Source organism: Rhinatrema bivittatum, chromosome 3, assembly GCF_901001135.1.
Source record: "Rhinatrema bivittatum chromosome 3, aRhiBiv1.1, whole genome shotgun sequence".
Lineage (NCBI taxonomy): Eukaryota > Metazoa > Chordata > Amphibia > Gymnophiona > Rhinatrematidae > Rhinatrema > Rhinatrema bivittatum.
In genome coordinates this window covers 117,909,381-117,925,329 of record NC_042617.1, presented here as the reverse complement: position 1 = coordinate 117,925,329, position 15,949 = coordinate 117,909,381, and the positions used below count along the sequence as shown (strand labels likewise).

Below are 15,949 nucleotides of genomic sequence, written 5' to 3'. Positions count from 1 at the left end.
GATGTTCATTAGACACCATGGCGAGATTTGTCATCTGCTTAATAGGCACACAGTATTCACCCTTTATTTAACAAAGCCCTGATTACCTAAAGAAAACCCCATCCCCTTTTCAATCTGAATTCAAACCTGACTCTAAATCAGGCCACCTAGCTCTAGCACTGGAATGTACTGTACACCGCACACAGAGATTTATGGAGAAGCTGTGAATACTTTTACCAGCTAGATGCTGGAGCATTCCAGTGAGAAAGAGTGGCAAGCATTTCTCAAATTTACTTGGCAAAAAAAAGTTCCTTTCTTTTAAGACTGATGTCGATGTGCAATAAGAGGGAGGGTAAAGGCATGCATTCACTGGCAATTACTACACAGAGTAATTATGGCAGGAAAAGAAGTGCCAGCATTCACAAGCCAGTCCCTAGCTGCCTCAAAATATTCCGATTGTACTAAGCTATTTAACTGTAACTGTTCTAAGTTTTTTTTTTTTAATACAAAATTATTTGGCTATTTCTTGCAATATATTAGAAAAATATTCTTTTCTAGCTAATTACAAGCCTTGTACAAGAGTAAAAGACAATAGTGAAACTGTAATAAGATTTAGATATTAATCATGAACATTGCTGAAAGCATAATATATAACCATGTGTAACCACAAGTTAACATCCACTGCTTTAGAAGTGACACTGCACAATTCTTGTAGTGGGGTACTGCTGTTAAAATACAAGTTTTATTTAAACACAAACTTAGAACTGCTCTCTACAAAGCACAAGTTCCACTTATGAAACAAATAAAAAAAAAAAAGGCCATCCCATGAGTGTATGTAGTGCTACACACACACACAAAACCACAAATGGATGGATGCCAGATAATATGGCAACACCATCAGTTACTCTCTGCCCACCTATAGCAGGTGTGCAATCACAAGCCACTTTAGGGAAGGCAGAGAATGCATCAGCCTTCCTTACCAAGTCTGGTCTTTTACAAGGCCGAAACCTGGGCCTTGAAAGATCCTTTGCTTAACTCTACATTATACCAGTGGCAAGCGAAGATATTAATATTCTTAAGCAATACTGCACTTACTACTAGTACAATATACACCTAATGAAAACTTTATTTTTCCCTTCAAAATATTTTATACTCTGTGGCTCTCATTAGATTCTGTCAGTCATGCTTCTAAAAACTGGCCACACTTCTATATAATCACACTCATGTTTTATTATTTTTCCATAATACGTCACCACTTTTCTATTTTTTTTTCAAAGCCACCATTAACTGGAGCTACAGTGCTTCTTACCTCATTATTGATCACTTATATAATAATTAGTTTGATTAAATTTGTACCGGATATTTGTTTTATTATAAAATGAGAACTTTTAAAGTAAAATTATAAATCACTTTACATTCTACTGGATTCCAATGTTAAGTTTAAATTTAGTTAACAATGTTATTTATAAAACAATTTACATCCCAATTTCCATTTTCTGCATTGTGAAATAAATATACTAGCTGAGAGAACTCAGACATAAGCTAAGGCCCATTTTCCCATATTCAACTAATTGGTGAATGCTTTTTTAAGTCAGAAAAACAAAACATTTGTTTGCCAAAGAAATGAGGACAACTCAGATTGTTGCTTAAACGAGATTTTGACTTGAAAGTGTAACTGCAATACTGTGTTATGGTACAAGTTTGTTGTGAGCATGCCTTTGATAATAGTTAAGCAAAGAATACCTTGACTGTAGATTAAAATACTTCTGGTGGGATTCAATTCCTATCTTACATTCCAAAAACACTGCAGAAGTGCCAAAGCTCGTTATGTACAGGAGGTACTTACTGGGCAAGCTTGGGCTAAATGGGTACAATCTTGTCATTGTTTTCTCAAACCCCACCACACTCAGCAGCTTGGATCTCAGCCTTTTCACTGACAGAAAAAGTATAATCATGTACCAGACGTTCTCCTCGGTTACAGATTAATAATACAAAAGTCTATGCTGTAGATTAGTTTGTTAGATTCTCCAATGAGTGATCAATGCACAGTGGTCTCAAGACCAAACTTGATATTCAGATGGTGCAAAAACCGCCTGCACCAGAACTTGAAAAGTTTTCAAATGCTTCAGACCAACGTGCTCCTCGTTTCATAGTGAAAGCAAAGAAAACATCCGCAAGTGGTCATCCGGCTGCTTTGTGTTTCCCACCACAGCACCTGCACATAACCCCACAGTGGTAGCATGCCCGCAGAGGCAAGTAACAGCACATACATGGGGCAAGGAAAGACAAGGCGATGAGGGCCATCCACCGGAGGCAAAACTTTTCATCACTGGTGTCGCAAGAACAAGGGTCTGTATAGTCTCCTTCAGGGTCAGACATACAATGATAAAGCATACTGTCTGCACACCACATGCAACTGACTCGACGGATGCAGGTTCTGATGGGGTCTGGAGCATCCTGACACTTACCCCTTCTATTCTCTTCATGATTAAACATGTCCCGACAATATACGCATCTTGACCTCTCCCCATCTTCCTTCCTCCGTCTTGATTTGCACCGTGGAGGTTGAGTCTTTATGACAGCACCCTTCAAGTCTCCTCCCAGTACAAATTCAGAGTTGTCTACATAGGGATAATTGTAATCATGTTTTGAGGTTTCAGTTTTGGCAAAACGTACATACGAATCAACATCTTCTGTGTCAATGTATTTCCGATGGATTGGTGCATGTCGGTAGTCCTCATAACCTTTCAGCCAACTTTTCTCCCTTGGGTTAATGCGTACAATCTCTTCGTCATCATCTGGAAAACTGACATGCCGAGGAGACCTAGGTAGAGACTGGTATGGAAAAGCATACAACCTGATTAGTTTTATTCCCAAAATACATGTAAACACAACAACCTGAATGTAAACACCTCATTAAGCAAAGATCCTCATAACGAATACATGGTTCAATAACCTTATAAAACAGCTTTATTAAAGTCTTAAAGGGATACTTTATACTAGAATATCCTCATCTACAAACCTTTAAAGATTTTTTAAAAATAAATTATTCTTATGGAGTAGGGTGCTACATAAATATTATAAAATCAATTATAAATTAACAGAAGACAAAAGGATGGCCAAATCAGAATTAGCACAGTTGTAACCAATTTCCAGTTGAAGAACACAGTGCATTTAACTGATATGAAAGCCTTTTAAAAAACAGTTTACAGCTGAATTTATAAGTTATGACTGGGAGCAGTCAGCAAATTTGCAGCCCTGAGTCCTTTGGAAATTAATTAGCATAAGAACATCAAGCCCATCATCCTGTTTCCAACAGTGGCCAATCCAGGCCATAAGAACATGGCAAGTACTCAAAAACTAAGTCTATTCCATGTTACTGTTGCTAGTAATAGCAGTGGCTATTTTCTAAGTCAACTTAATTAATATTTATTTATTTAAATTCTTTTAATATACCGATGCTCAAGACGAAGGTCTTATCGTACCGGTTTACAGCGTAACCAGGGGTAACCAATTAAATAGAAGATAAAGTTACAATGAACAGGGATTTACAGTACGGGAGAGTTAAGAGCGAAAGATATTAGTTTAACATAACATAATTCTAACAAGAGAAACGTACGTAACAATCGATGTATGATACTAGCTTAGGCAATGGCCTGCTATGTATATCGAACTGTGGCAGGAAGAATCCAGGAGAAGGGGAAGGGGGTGGGGGGGGAACTGTGAAAATAAGGGGTGAGTGTCTACGATAGTTGTGGAGTGACCCATCAAGGGAAGGCTTGAATGAACAGCCAAGTTTTCAGTTTCTTTCTGAAGGAGAAAGGGCATTGTTCCTGGTGAAGTTCTAGGGGAAGTAGATTCCATTGATAAGGTCCAGCAGTGGACAAGGCTCGTTTCTGAATGGAGGTGTGACTAGTGGATTTATTAGGGGGAGCCTGGAGAGATCCTTTGTATGCCGATCTGATTGGTCTTGTGGAAGCGTGGAGTTGAGTGGTATTTTGAGTTGGAGTGTGGATTGATGATAGATGGTTTTGTGGATGATGTAGTAGCAGGTAATGGACTTCTCCAAGAACTTATCCAATCCTAAGAACATAAGAAAATGCCATACTGGGTCAGACCAAGGGTCCATCAAGCCCAGCATCCTGTTTCCAACAGTGGCCAATCCAGGCCATAAGAACCTGGCAAGTACCCAAAAACTAAGTCTATTCCATGTAACCATTACTAATGGCAGTGGCTATTCTCTAAGTGAACTTAATAGCAGGTAATGGACTTCTCCTCCAAGAACTTATCCAATCCTTTTTTAAACACAGCTATACTAACTGCACTGACCACGTTCTCTGGCAACAAATTCCAGAGTTTAATTGTGCATTGAGTAAAAAAGAACTTTCTCCGATTAGTTCTAAATGTGCCCCATGCTAACTTCATGGAGTGCCCCCTAGTCTTTCTACTATCCGAAAGAGTAAATAACCGATTCATATCTACCCTTCTAGACCTCTCATGATTTTAAACACCTCTATCATATCCCCCCTCAGTCGTCTCTTCTCCAAGCTGAAAAGTCCTAACCTCTTTAGTCTTTCCTCATAGGGGAGTTGTTCCATTCCCCTTATCATTTTGGTAGCCCTTCTCTCTGTACCTTCTCCATCGCAATTATATCTTTTTTGAGATGCGGCGACCAGAATTGTACACAGTATTCAAGGTGCGGTCTCACCATGGAGCGATACAGAGGCATTATGACATTTTCCGTTTTATTCACCATTCCTTTTCTAATAATTCCCAACATTCTGTTTGCTTTTTTGACTGCCGCAGCACACTGCACCGACAATTTCAATCCTTTTTTAAACACAGCTATACTAACTGCATTAACCACATCCTCTGGCAACAAATTCCAGAGTTTAATTGTGTGTTGAGTGAAAAAGAACTTTTTCCAATTAATTTTAAATGTGCCACATGCTAACTTCATGGAGTGCCCCCTAGTCTTTCTACTATCCGAAAGAGTAAATAACCGATTCACATTTACCCGTTCTAGATCTCTCATGATTTTAAACACCTCTATCATATTCCCCCCTCAGCCGTCTCTTCTCCAAGCTGAAAAGTCCTAACCTCTTTAGTCTTTCCTCATAAGGGAACTGTTCCATTCCCTTTATTATTTTGGTCGCCCTTCTCTGTACCTTTTCCATCACAACTATATCTTTTTCTCACCATGGAGCGATACAGAGGCATTATGACATTTTCCGTTTTATTCACCATTCCCTTTCTAATAATTCCCAACATTCTGTTTGCTTTTTTGACTGCCGCAGCACACTGAACCGATGATTTCAATGTGTTATCCACTACGACGCCTAGATCTCTTTCTTGGGTGGTAGCTCCTAATATGGAACCTAACACTGTAACTATAGCAAGGGTTATTTTTCCCTATATGCATCACCTTGTACTTATCCACACTAAATTTCATCTGCCATTTGGATGCCCAATTTTCCAGTCTCACAAGGTCTTCCTGCAATTTATCACATTCTGCTTGTGATTTAACTACTCTGAACAATTTTGTATCATCTGCAAATACTACTACTACTACTACTACTACTACTACTACTACTACTAGAGGAGTAGGAGTAAAAGTAGAAGGAATATGGGTTTTTTATGGCTGAGTGTCAACCAGAAATGGTAAAAATGTTCAAGCATAAGCATGCCAAATTCAAAATTTCTGATAAAGATTACTTTTCAGGACCAAAATACTATCATTTCTATTAAAATATAACCTGTTTCTTCTGAACATGACGTGCTTGGACTTTTTGTAACATCGGCATTTTTCTGACCAGATAAAGCCTTTTTAGCTGGATTGATTTCTTTCTGCTCCTGAGTACCATACCTTTCTATTCCATTTGCTAATAATTGCAAATAGACCATACAGTGGCATGCATACAGTTGTGTGCAAAAATGTAGGCATCCCTAGTCAAATTGTATATTTCAATTAATCTGTAAATGAACAGCATGGGATCTTCTTAGTGTTTGGATTATTGCCAGGTTCTTGTGGCGTGGTTTGGCCTCTGTTGGAAACAGGATGCTAGGCTTGATGGACCCTTGGTCTGACCCAGCATGGCAATTTCTTATGTAGAAGCTGACACGACCTTTAAATGGTTCAAAGTTAAAAACATTTCTCTTAAATGATTAATGCAAAATTACTATTTGTTGATTTAACAGCTTGAAAATAAAGTGAATATGGAAGGTGCAAAAGTTGGTCACACTCCCATTTGATTCATTATTTTTATTTTTAAAGTTTGTAATGAAGCTGAAAACATTGATTGACTTGTTAGGTTTTTAATCAGTCAGATGAAGACATTTCCACAGGTTAACAAACACTCGGAGTCTGACTGTTTTACTTTCAAGAACCATGGGCTCCTGTAATCAGCTTCTGAGCGGTTCAAAATGAAGACAGTTCACTTACAAAGCAGGGGAAGTCTAAAAAATAAAAAAGCTCTCTAAATGTTTCCAGCTAGCAATTTCAACTGTCAGAAACATTGTTAAGAAATGGAAGTAACATGGAATTGTTGAGATCAGGGCAACAAGATCTGGAAAATCGTGAAACATCTCTGCTAGGACTGCCAAAATTGGTCAGATATGAAAACAAGTACCCATATATCACTACAAATTACCTGATAGAAGTTTAGCTGGAATGATTTCCATAGTACAGCATTGCTTACATAACAATGATCTGCATATAAGAGTTGTCAGAAGGAAACCTTTTCTATGAAGGCTGTATCTTTTTTGAACAAAGGGCTTTGGACTTATTAAACTAAAACTGAATTGTTCAGCGACAATCACACAAGATATATTTGGAAAAAAAAGGGTATAGCATTTGAAGACAAGATCACATGGTCAACCCATTAAGCATGGGGGTGAATCTATTATGCTTTTGAGTTATGTGGCAGCTAATACCACAGTAAATATTGTGCAAGTGGAATAATGGATTCAACAAAATATCAACATACTATAGAAGCTAGTGTCCCCTCAGTTAACTGAGAAACAATCTAAAAAGATTATATATTTCAGCAAGAACACAATCCAAAACATATCAAAACCAACCATGAAGTACTTACAGAAAGATAGATGAAAGTTTTGGAATGGCCTTCACAGTACCCAGACTTTATTATTGAAAATCTGTGCAGGGATCTCAAATATGCAGTGCATGCATGGAGACTTAAGAATATTTCAGAGTTAGAAAAGTTCTGCAAGAAGAGTGGTAAAAATTTTTTCCAAAACAAGAACAGAAAGACTCTTAGCTGGAAACATTTGCACGCTATTGCTGCCAAAGGGGGGTGTTACAAAGTACTGACTGAAAGGGTGCAATAACTTTTGTGTGTACCATATTTACTTTTAAAAAATTTTGCATTAAGCACTGCAGAAAGATGTGTTTAACTATCCAGGCATTGCATGGATAAGTATTGTTCATTTCTGAGATTTTTCCACTTAAGAACTGTTCGATTACATTACCACATCCGGATTAAGTGGATTATGTGAATTATCACGTTGTCGGAACTGAATTGGACAAATTTTGAAATAAAACAGCAAAGTTAATTCAAACATTTAGAAGACTGAAAGGGCTTTTTTTTTTAACCAGTGATGGCAGTTGATGAAGAATGCATGTTGTAGCATCAAGAGATTGAAATACCTGGGATGTTGTTGTTGATTGGAGATTTCTCAGATAAAAGTTAAAAACATTAAAAAAATGTATATTGTGATATTAATAAGTATAGTGACCAATGTGCTTTAGGTTATTGGGTATGTCTAACTTTATACCATGTAGGGATTGAGTCAGTTTCTGTTCATCCTATTTTTGAATATTTGTCAGTACAGTGAAGGCACCACTAAAGTCTGTAGTCCACTTATTCTTCATGCCGATATTATTTTACTAGAAATAGCGCTTAATAGTTTACACTTTTTATATCTGCAGATGCCATAGGCTCAAAAGGAGAAAGTATTTGACTTGAAAGCACTATATTAAGATCCCATTGTGTGGGTAGGTTTTTAATAGGAGGATGAAGATGGACTATGTCTTTAATGAAAAATGGCTACTAAAAAGAAGAGACACTAGAAGGCCTTTTGACAACTGGCGATTATATTGTAATAGCACTCAGATTAAACTTTAGTCCTAACTTACCGGGTCATTCATCAAAATGCATTAGGGCCCTAATGCATGGCTAAATATTGCATCGCACATTAGTATATAAATTTTACATTTAGTATGCAAGTGGGAGGAGTTAATGGAAATGAGGGTCTGCTAGCACAGAATGCAATAGAGTAACACAGGAAATAACTACACCTTTTTTCTGTGCGTTATACCCTCGTTAGCCTTGCGTTACCAGGGAAAATGTTTTTATCGCCCTGAGGATAGATAGCAAGAGAGCCTCTGAACAGAGTCAATGTGAAATACTATATAAATACCATTGTAAAAGGGGACATTTTCAAATTGGAGCGGGTCTGGGGGGTGGGGTTACATTCACAGTGACAGGAATTAACTGCAAATTTGATATGACTGATGAATGTCTATCATTTGTACCAATGAAAAGTACCAACAAGAGGAGGAGTTGATTTGTTCAATGCAGTAGAGACTACTTTGTAGTAATCAACTTCTCTCGCCTCTCCTTCTCTTGGGAGAACAAGTTTTGAACTTCAGTTTGAACCTTCTGTACTTGAGGGTCTGCAAGGACATCATCCATCCACATTGCTTACAATTGGCCAAATCACGGGAGGACTCTAGGCAGCGAATGCAGGTATCATGGAGGTTTGCAATTCCCATTATGTGGTGGCATTTGGCACACAAATCAAAAGTTTGTCTTTCTAACAATGTATTTTCTCTTTGAGAAGAAAACGAAAAAAACTGAAAGGGAAATTAACTGCATAAAAAAAAACCAAGGACAAAAAAATCTGACAAAATTGGTGCAGCAGAAAACAGCAAAACATATTTTCCTAGCTCCGTGGAAGAAAAATGACTGTGGAGATTTGTGCAGAACTCCCAAACATGCTCAAAAGGACTTCATCTTTCCAAGCTCTGAGAGAGCACTTCCATGATGGCACCATTAGATATCACCCACTTCTGTGGCTGAATTTGACCCTCCCCTGCTTGTTCATGGAGAAAACAAGGTTGCTCACCTGTAACAGGTGTTCTCCTAGGACAGCAGGATGTTAGTCCTCACACGTGGTTGACATCATCAGATGGAGCCTAGCAAGAACTTTGATCTCAAAGATTCTAGAGCTTTCAGCATGCCCTACTGAAACATAAGACTGTAAGCCCTCTGGGAATAGGGAAATACCTACAGTACCTGAATGTAATCTGCTTTGAAGTGCTGAAAAAAATGCAAAAAGTGGAATATAAAAATCTAAATAAATAATGCTGAGCATGTACAGTTGTAGTCAACCACCCGCCCCCTAGGCAGAGCCTCTCAAGTGCATGATATAAATAATACAAGGAGAAACCAACTCCCAGGGTTTTGTGAGGACTAACATCCTGCTGTCCTAGGAGAACACCTGTTTCAGGTAAGCACTTCTGCTTTCTCCTAGGACAAACAGGATGGTAGGCCTCACACATGGGTGAATATCAAGCTACAGGCTGTCTGAGCAGGATAAAGTAGTAAACCGCACAGTGCTGAAGCACTACCTCTGTCCTTTGCCTGCGAGGCAGCCGACCCACCAGGCTGGAGAAGAGTTGGGTTCTACAAAGAAAGCCAAGAAAAAGACTGAGACACAAGTCGCCATGCGAAGTAGGGATGCCTGAAGCAGGGGAGTGATGAAAGTGCAAACAGAACCAACTGCGCATCTCGGAAAACAGTACAAACAAGGTTTCTGACTAAAACAGTAGATCTAGATCCTCCTGGATATAGGAAGGATCCAAAGATGTAAACAAGAAAGACTCTAGGATGAAAACTGAACAGTTTCCTTCGGTGTGAATAAAAGAACCGAAAAACAAACTGGGGTCCAAGAGCCCTCCAGAAGAGACTGTCGACCACTGACAGCCAAAGGTCTGGAGAAGACCGCCCAGGTTTGGCTGGTAGGCCGAATGGGCAGAAGAAACTCACGCCACGCTTGAAAGAACAAGCAGCAAACCATGGTAGGGCCTGGAACAGACACTGTGCGCCAAAGCATCAGACGTAGCAGCAATTTCCCTCGGCTCACCGATTCGTCCGATGGTGTCGATGCTGCAAAGTTTGATGGCCTCGCAAGCATTTTGGCTGAGAGCCTCGCTAGCATACATTAATATTGATGGTGTGCACATCTTGGTGGACCCCCAACACTGGGATTGTTGGCTGAAGGGGCAGTTCTGTGCTTCCCAGGGTTCTGTAATGGACACCACCCCGGAGCCCTGAGGGCACCGGGCCACTGCATACAGATGCAGCAGCACAGCATGGTGCCTCGAGTAGGTGGCGACCCCCTGGTGCCAAGAACCCCTGGCTCCTGAGGGCTGCAGGGCCATGCGGGGACTTCAGAGAGTTCTGGTGGTTGACTGCCACAGTGGCAACAAGGGCACTCAATGGAGAATCCAGTGCCTGGTCGGTTGGGCTCAATGTAGTCGAGGCGGTAATGAGAGGCTTCGGTGGTCCAAAGGCCTCTCTGGTGGCCCCCACACCTTGATGGCCTCAAGGGCATCAATGGTATTGGGGCAACACCGCATTGCAATGGCATTGAGTTCATGCTGGCACAGAGGTTGCGCATCTCAATGACTTAGTGGGGTCAACAGCATCGAGGGCTTGCCAACGCTTCGACCTCGCCAGCTCCTAGGGTGGCCATGCATACACTTGATGGATCAAGGGTGTCAATAGCATCGAGGACCCCAGGGGCATCACAGGCATTGAGAGCACAGCGACACTGATGATAAAGTCACCACAGCACTGAGTGCAGCAAGGGTACCGAGGCAACAAGAGCAGCAAGGGCACAGAGTGCACCGACTATGGCAAGTGCCCAACGGCACCGTGCTGAAGGGTCAAGTGCCCCAAAGGCACCATGACCTCGAGTGCCTCAAAGGCATCAAGTATATCAAGGGCACCATGGCATCGGGAGCACAGAGGCACTGAATGCATAGAGGGCACCGACCTTGGCAACTTCAGAGGGCACTGTGCCGAGGGGTTGAGTGCCCTGAAGGCACTGTGACCTTGAGTGCTTCAAAGGCATCGAGGGCACAGATGGCATTGTGACAAATGCACCAAGGGCACGTGTCGAGGGATCGAGTGCACTGAAGGCACTGTGGTATCGAGGCCAGTGAGACATTGAATGCACCGTGGCCACCGTGGCAAGTGCACCAAAAGCACCGTAGGCACAGTGGCATCGAGTGTGCTGTATCACGGCACCTCAGCAGCGAGGGCATCGAGGCCTTTATACCCAAACCGGTGCAGCAAGAGTCTAGTTCCACCGATGCCGACGTCACCGAAGGGCATCATGAGTGGTCACACACCTTGATGCAACGAGGGTGACCCTGGATCTCCATGGTGTCAATGGGACCATGGTGCCCGAAGATGGGCCCTGTCCCCAATGCGATCCAGACATTGATGCGACAGACGAATGGTGCACTGGTCACAGCTGTGCATGGGCAACTATTCATGGGAATGGCACCAAAGTAAAGCAGCAAGCTGCTAACCCAGACTCTGCTCACCCTCTCTCCCAGGGAGATTGCATTGCCAAGGCTGGCAACAGGAGGGGAGGCAATGTCCTCCCCATGGCTCCCGTCCGTGGAGACTAGTTCCTTGAGACGTGAGGAGGATGAGCTCTTCTTCCCATAGGAACAGCATGGTCCTTGATCCTTCCACCGCCTGAATCCACTGATGCCGAGCGATCGGTGAACCACTGTGGAACTCCAGCAAGGGTAGAACTCAGGCAAGTCCCCAGGCTCAGCGGCCTACATGGATCACCGGACTGCATACTCCAGTCCTGTCAGCACTGTGGAAAAAAAGAAAACAGATAGAGCACAGAGAGGGCAAGTTCAGAAACTTGTAGGAGCAGTTTTGTTTTGTTTTTTTTTAAACAGACTGTCAGGCTGCACAGGGAAGAACCCACCATATGGCCGGCAGGCAGCTGGAAAAGAAAGAAAAAAAGAAAAGCTGCAGCTCTCGATAAAAATCATTGATAAAACTGTAAGAAGAGAGCAATGCTGAATACCGTGAAAAACATTTTCTAATTTTAAAAAAGGCATGAGCTCCACAACAGCTCTGCGGAAAAGAAGAGACTGAATGGCTCTGCCTAGGGGGCAGGGAGATGACTACAGCCTCACATGCTCAGTAGGGCATGCTGAAAGCTCTAGAATCTTTGAGCTCAAAGTTGCGTGCCGGGCTCCATCCTGTCACCCATGTGTGAGGACTACCATCCTGCTTGTCCTAGGAGAAATAAGGAATTCCACAATTAGCTTGTAACTCTTCCTTTCACTCACAAGCGGGAAAAGAACATCTCTAAGACATTATTTGTTCTCCACACACTTTAAAACTTAAATTCAACTGGTGTTTAGAAAAATTCTTATTGTCTTGCTTTTGTAAACTAACTGTAAAAACAAATAGTGCATTGACAAAAAAAACCAAAACAAAAAGGAACTCACTTGTTCTGGGGGGTAGTGGTCCGAGCCGTAATGGTCATGAATGTGGCCAACAGTGCAATATCTACAGTGCCTGCAGGGGATAGGAGAGGCTAATGTCTGAATAGGCTGTTCCCTTTTCTGAGAGGAATTAGAAGAACTGTCTGTAGCAGCCTAGGAAAAGAAGAAAAGACAACAGATTTATGTATATTTTTTATATAAATTATTCAGCTATATACTTCTCCCCATGTATGTTTTTAGTTTTATAGTTTCTATTTTTTTTATATATACAATATAATGGAACTTATCAAGCAGCTATGAGCCTTGCACATCAATTCTGTATCAATAATAAAGACAGCTTACAGTCAGTAGATGGTGATGACAAATTAAGTCCATTGTTCTTTGTGCATAAGACGGGTCAGCGTACATGTTGCAGCATTTGTATGCATCACTGGGTGTACTTTTAAGGAGGTGGCCCACACAGAGTGCCACTGATTGCCCAGAGGGGGAAATTACATTATTGTAAGTGCCAAACACTGCACTTGTATAAGACAGTCTGTATTGTAACTTCAGTTAAAGACTTCACCTTATCATGGTTCGTTTAAGGGGAGGCAGGGAAAGAAAATTCCTAAAATTAGCATCTAGTGACTGACAACACTCCGGAACTGAGAGGAGTGGACACTACAGCGAATGCAGGATCAAGTGGAGTAGCCATGGCCCAGGGCTGCCCTTGCTGTCGGGACACACAGAAAGGAAGCAGAGAGGCTGGAAGGAAAGGAAGAGCAACATGAAACAAAAATAAAAAAAGAAGAGCAAAAATAAAGCATGTTAAGTAAAACAAAGCAATAGAAAAAAAAGCCTGTAAAAATAAAATTTTCCAAATAGGTTTCCATTTCTGGCAAGGATAGTGAAGGGAGGATCCATTTAATACAGCCCCTCCCCCTTTGAGGATGCTGGAATGGGTATCTCTCCCCTTTGTGAGGTTTTGTAAGCAGTTTTCTCCTGAGAGCTCGGGGAGGGGCCCGCAGTATTAGTTTGGAGTTTTGGAAGAGGTGGAGATTTTTTCCCCTCTAATTTAGAGTTTTTGGCCCACTTGGAGGCTTGAGTTCCTGGGCCTTTGGGGTCAGGTTGGGGGTCTCCACTCCTGCAGCCAACTTCTTAGGTGTATGGTGGTAGTCCCGGGCTGTTTTGGAGGAGTTTTACCTTTTGTAGAAAAAGGACTGTGAGACCCCAGGGTGTTTACTCAGAGAGAGATCTGGGGGAAACCTGCGGTGACCTTCCCATGAAACAGTATGGTGGTGACCCGCTACAGCATCTTTTGGAGTTGATACTGAGTCGGGGAAGAGAGATATTTTTGTGGGTTGCTGCCCAAGAGGAAGAGTTTTGTCCCCTTTCTGCCTGGGCCAGGAACAGCTAGAACTGCTTGTTCCAGAAGGGATCCTCTCCATCAGGGTTTTCTCAGAGAAAAAAAATATCAGAAGAGCAATATATTAAGGGGTAGATTTTAAAAGGAGTGTGCGCATGTACGCGCAAGTTATAAAATCAGGGGTCGGTGCGCACAAAGGGGTGCACAATTGTGTACCTTGAGTGCGTCGAGCCGCGCTGCCTTCCTCTGTTCCCTTCCCCCTAACCTAACCTTTCCACCCCTTCCCCTAACCTTTCCCCCCCTAGCCCTACTCTAACCCCCCCAAAATGTTTATCTTACCTTTTGCGTCTGCCTCCAGGCAGGTGCAAGTTGCGCGCACCAGCACGCAATCCTCCAACACAGCTGTAATGGGCCGCTCTGTCGGCGGCCTCTGGCCCCGCTCCCGGACCGCCCCTTTAGTAAAGACCCGGGACTTACATGCGTCCCGGGGTTTTATGCGCGTCGCCAGGCCTTTTTAAAATAGGCCCGGCACGCATAAGCCTTTGCAAATCTGGCCCTAATTGTGAGTAAGAACAAAAAGTTTAAGAACATTGAGGACACCCATCTGCAGTCTTCACCCTGGAGAGAGAGAGGATTGCACTCTCTGTGCATTTTTACAAGTTTTGGAAGGGTTTCTCCTACTTAACTCAGGATACCTTGCCCAACCTGTAACTCCACTTAGCCAAGTCCTGGAGGGTTGATGTTCTTTTATTCTGGTATTAGAGACCATTGGATAGATTAAGGGAAGAGGAAGAGTGTAAAATCACTGTTGTGCCAAAGACGGACTCTTTATGCTATTTACCCACTTGAATCATCTTCAGTAAAGACTTAATTTTGGACACTAAATCCAAGATTCAAATGTATTCATTGACATTTATTAATAGCACACAGTTAAGAAAATATCTACCTTTCAGGGAAAAATAGTTAAGAGAATGTCACCCCTAGCACTCTGGATCTTGAAAGGGAGACCTTCCCTCCCATCAGCAAAGGATCTATAACCTGGGGAAAGGGGACTTGTGTGTAAGAGCAAGCCACGCACGAATGGTTCCAGCCCCAATGAGACTTTAAAATCTTTTATGGCCCCATCGTGTAGCTTGCACCCAGGGATGGGGTTACATACAGGAAATGAGTAACTGAGATGTGTGGTAGCAGAGCGTGCACGCTGACCTCTAATGTACTGTGTAGTAGTAGAGAATGGATTGATTATTCAAAAGGGAGAGGGGCGGGGCTGGAGATTAAAGCCAGAGAGAGGGATTGTGCTTAATGTCTACATGTTGTAGTAGATAGTGGATTGACCAATACAGAAAGAGGGGAGGAGCTAAAGACTACAGGGAAAGAGAAGGGCAAAGCTTAATTCCCATATAGAGAGAGGGGTGGAGCTGGAGAATACAAGAAGGGAGAGGAGCTCAAGCTGCATACCAGTGATGCAGGTATAGGACAACTTTCCTCTTTATTATAGAAGATTACCTTTTCATTTGCAGCTCCATGTATGTGTGGAAGATGAAACCTTTTTCATTGCTACTTTGATGTGCTGGGAGATGATCTGTTGTCTATACTCTCTGAGCATATTCATTTAACCAATGAAGAAGGACCTTGATTTGCCGACCCTTATTTGCCCCATTAGCAAGGGAACTCCATCCACATCTCTTACAGAGACTGAACAAAATATGAAGCTGCTGGCTGCCAGTGTTCCCCACTTATAAAAAAAATATTCAGCCAAGCTACAGATCCCCCAATTTCCAAAGCACGTGTAAAAATTGTATTTTGGAATTTTATAAGATTCTTTATTTTCTGCTTGGGATTGGCTCTAGAATGTTAAATACTTAACTGTAGTTTATTTAATTTGCTGAGAATGAGTGTCATCATAAGCTTTTATTGATATGAAAAATATGCAATAAAGGAAAAATTATCCAGAACCACTCCCTAATTTGCCACTGTACCGCTCTCCAGACGTTATTCCTGAATCTTAATTCCTCCATCCTGCAAGTGATACTTAGTGATGGTACCTTGGAGATGCT

At 41.9% G+C, this 15,949-nt stretch overlaps 1 protein-coding gene across 2 annotated transcripts in view; it reads right to left on the bottom strand.

The window, feature by feature from the left end:
• Window positions 1-265: 265 nt before the first annotated feature.
• SPRED2 (sprouty related EVH1 domain containing 2) overlaps window positions 266-15,949 on the bottom strand; it is a 348,637-nt gene continuing 332,953 nt past the window's right edge. The window contains exons 5-6 of one of the 2 annotated variants that reach the window (XM_029593616.1): window positions 12,551-12,700; window positions 266-2,814 (exon numbers count right to left, since the gene is read on the bottom strand). In XM_029593616.1, the coding sequence (XP_029449476.1) occupies window positions 2,161-2,814; window positions 12,551-12,700 (804 nt within the window). In that variant the 3' untranslated portion in view covers window positions 266-2,160. The remainder of the gene's footprint in view (window positions 2,815-12,550; window positions 12,701-15,949) is intronic. The other variant, XM_029593617.1, reaches the window with a different exon arrangement.